Source organism: Callorhinus ursinus, unplaced genomic scaffold, assembly GCF_003265705.2.
Source record: "Callorhinus ursinus isolate GAN/ISIS: 27379988/994484 unplaced genomic scaffold, GSC_fseal_2.0 scaffold5, whole genome shotgun sequence".
Taxonomy (NCBI): Eukaryota; Metazoa; Chordata; class Mammalia; order Carnivora; family Otariidae; genus Callorhinus; species Callorhinus ursinus.
Genome location: NW_027397067.1, coordinates 5,147,174 through 5,149,540, shown reverse-complemented (window position 1 = coordinate 5,149,540; position 2,367 = coordinate 5,147,174). Strand labels below are relative to the sequence as shown.

At 36.9% G+C, this 2,367-nt stretch overlaps 1 protein-coding gene across 1 annotated transcript; it reads left to right on the top strand.

The window, feature by feature from the left end:
* The first annotated feature begins 1,588 nt into the window (after positions 1–1,588).
* Positions 1,589–2,050, top strand: LOC112823579 (large ribosomal subunit protein eL43). The gene has a single exon (XM_025871424.2). It carries the CDS (start codon positions 1,601–1,603, stop codon positions 1,877–1,879), a length of 279 nt encoding a protein of 92 aa, XP_025727209.2. The 5' UTR covers positions 1,589–1,600; the 3' UTR covers positions 1,880–2,050.
* Positions 2,051–2,367: the final 317 nt, after the last annotated feature.

Here is a 2,367-nt window from a genome sequence, read left to right as displayed (position 1 = left end):
CAATAAAAGAAAAAGAAGATAAATTGGACTTCATCAAAATTGAAAACTTTTGTGCATCTAAAGGCACTATCAACAAAGTGAAAGACAACCCACAGAATAGGCAAAATATTTGCAAATCATATATCTGACAAAGGATTGATATCTATAATACATAAAGAACTAAAACTCAACAGGAACAAAAAAATAAACAACCTGATTAAAAATGGGCAAAAGAGGGGCACCTGGGTGGCTCAGTCGTTAAAGCATCTGCCTTCGGCTCAGGTCATGATCCCGGGGTCCTGGGATCGAGCCCCACATCTGGCTGCCGGCTCAGTGGGAAGTCTGCTTCTCCCTCTCTCACTCCCCCTGCTTGTGTTCCCTCTCTTGCTGTCTCTCTCTGTCAAATAAATAAAAAAATAAAATCTTAAAATAAAATAAAAAAATGAAAATGGGCAAAAGACTTGAATGGATATTTCTCCAAAGACGATATACAGATGGCCAATAAGTATATAAAAAGATGCTCAACATCACTAATCATTAGGGAAATGGAAATCAAAACCACAATGAAACACCAATTCACACTCATTAGGATGGCTATCATAAGAAAATAAAAACAGAAAGCCACAAATGTTGGAAAGGATGTGGAGAAATTGGAACTATTGTGCATTGCTGGTAGATGCAGATGCTGTAGAAAACTATGGCAGTTCCTCAGAAAAAAATTAAACACAGAATTACTATTACGATCCAATAATTCCACTTCTGAGAAAATACCCAAAAGAATTGGAAGCGGGGACTCAAACAGATATTTGTACACCCATATTCATAATAGCATTTATCACAGTAGTCAAAACATAGAAACAACCAAAATGTCCATCAATGGATAAATGGATAAACAAAATGTGGTATATACATACAATAGGATATTATTCAGCCTTAAAAAGGAAGGCAATTCTGGCACATGCTAAACATGAATGAACCTTGGAAACATTATGCTAAGTGAAATAAGCCAAAAGGACAGATATATGATTCCATTTACATGAGTAATTGGAATGTAGAATAATCAATTTCATAAAGAAAAAAGGTAGAATGTTGGCTCCCAAGGTTTAAGGGAAGGGGGAATGAGGAGTTACTGTTTAAGGTCTATAAACTTCAGTTTGAGATGCTGTAAAATTTCTGGAGATGGATAGTGGTAATGGTTGCACAACACTATGAATGTAATTAATTCCACAGAACTGTACACTTAAAAATGGTTCAAATAGTAAATTTGTCATGTATATTTTACCATAACTAAAAAATCATAAAAGTTAAAAAGACAAATATCCAGAAAAATTCTCTTTTGAATATTAAAATAACAGGTAGATTGATGAAGAATGAAAATGAGCTCTTAGGGGCGCCTGGGTGGTTCAGTCAGTTAAGCGTCTGCCTTCGGCTCAGGTCATGATCCCAGGGTCCTGGGATTGAGCCCCTCATTGGGCTCCTTGTTCAGTGGGGAGCCTGCTTCCCCCCTCCCTCTGCCTGCCACTCCCCCTGCTTGTGCTTTCTCTCTCTGTCAAATGAATACATAAGACCTTAAAAAAAGAAAAGAAACGGCTCTCTGGGCTCAGACATAGTTTGCGGCGGTATGGCTAAACGCACCAAGAAGGTCGGAATCGTGGGTAAATACGGGACCCGTTATGGTGCCTCCCTCAGGAAAATGGTGAAGAAGATTGAAATAAGCCAGCACGCCAAGTACACTTGCTCCTTCTGTGGCAAAACAAAGATGAAAAGACGAGCTGTGGGGATCTGGCATTGTGGCTCCTGCATGAAAACCGTCGCTGGTGGCGCTTGGACCTACAACACCACTTCTGCTGTCACAGTAAAGTCTGCTATCAGAAGACTGAAGGAGTTGAAAGACCAGTAGAAGCTTCACCATTTGAAACATTACTAGCCTATAATAAATGGGTTAATTTATGTAACACAATTACTTTGGCTTGTTGTTAAATTTATTAATTAGATCTTTCAATTTGTGTTGCATTAGTTTTGCTTTCTCAAAGGCCTTGGAAATTAAAGAGTCCTAATTTTTATTGGAAAAGCGTGCTGAGATTGGGTTTTCCTAATACAGCTTTTTTTTTCCTGTAGTCAAATGATAGATACAAGAATATAAGTCTTAGAGGTTGGAAAAAAAAAAAAAAGAAAAAAGAAAAGAAACGAAAAGAAAATGAGCTCTTATGTAATATCAATGTATTAATGATGATGGAGTTCTAAAAACTTTTGACAAAATTACCTGAATAGAAGACTGCTCATTTCCTTAAAAAAATTCATTTTTTAAACTTCTAAATACTTTAGCCATTTCAAAACACATTATTCTAAGCATTAAGGGAGAAATATTTCTTCGGACCATTCAGTGAC

What these genes read in the sequence shown, in the direction of transcription:
- LOC112823579 (XM_025871424.2), top strand. Translation starts at nt 1,601, where the DNA reads ATGGCTAAACGCACCAAGAAGGTCGGAATCGTGGGTAAATACGGGACC.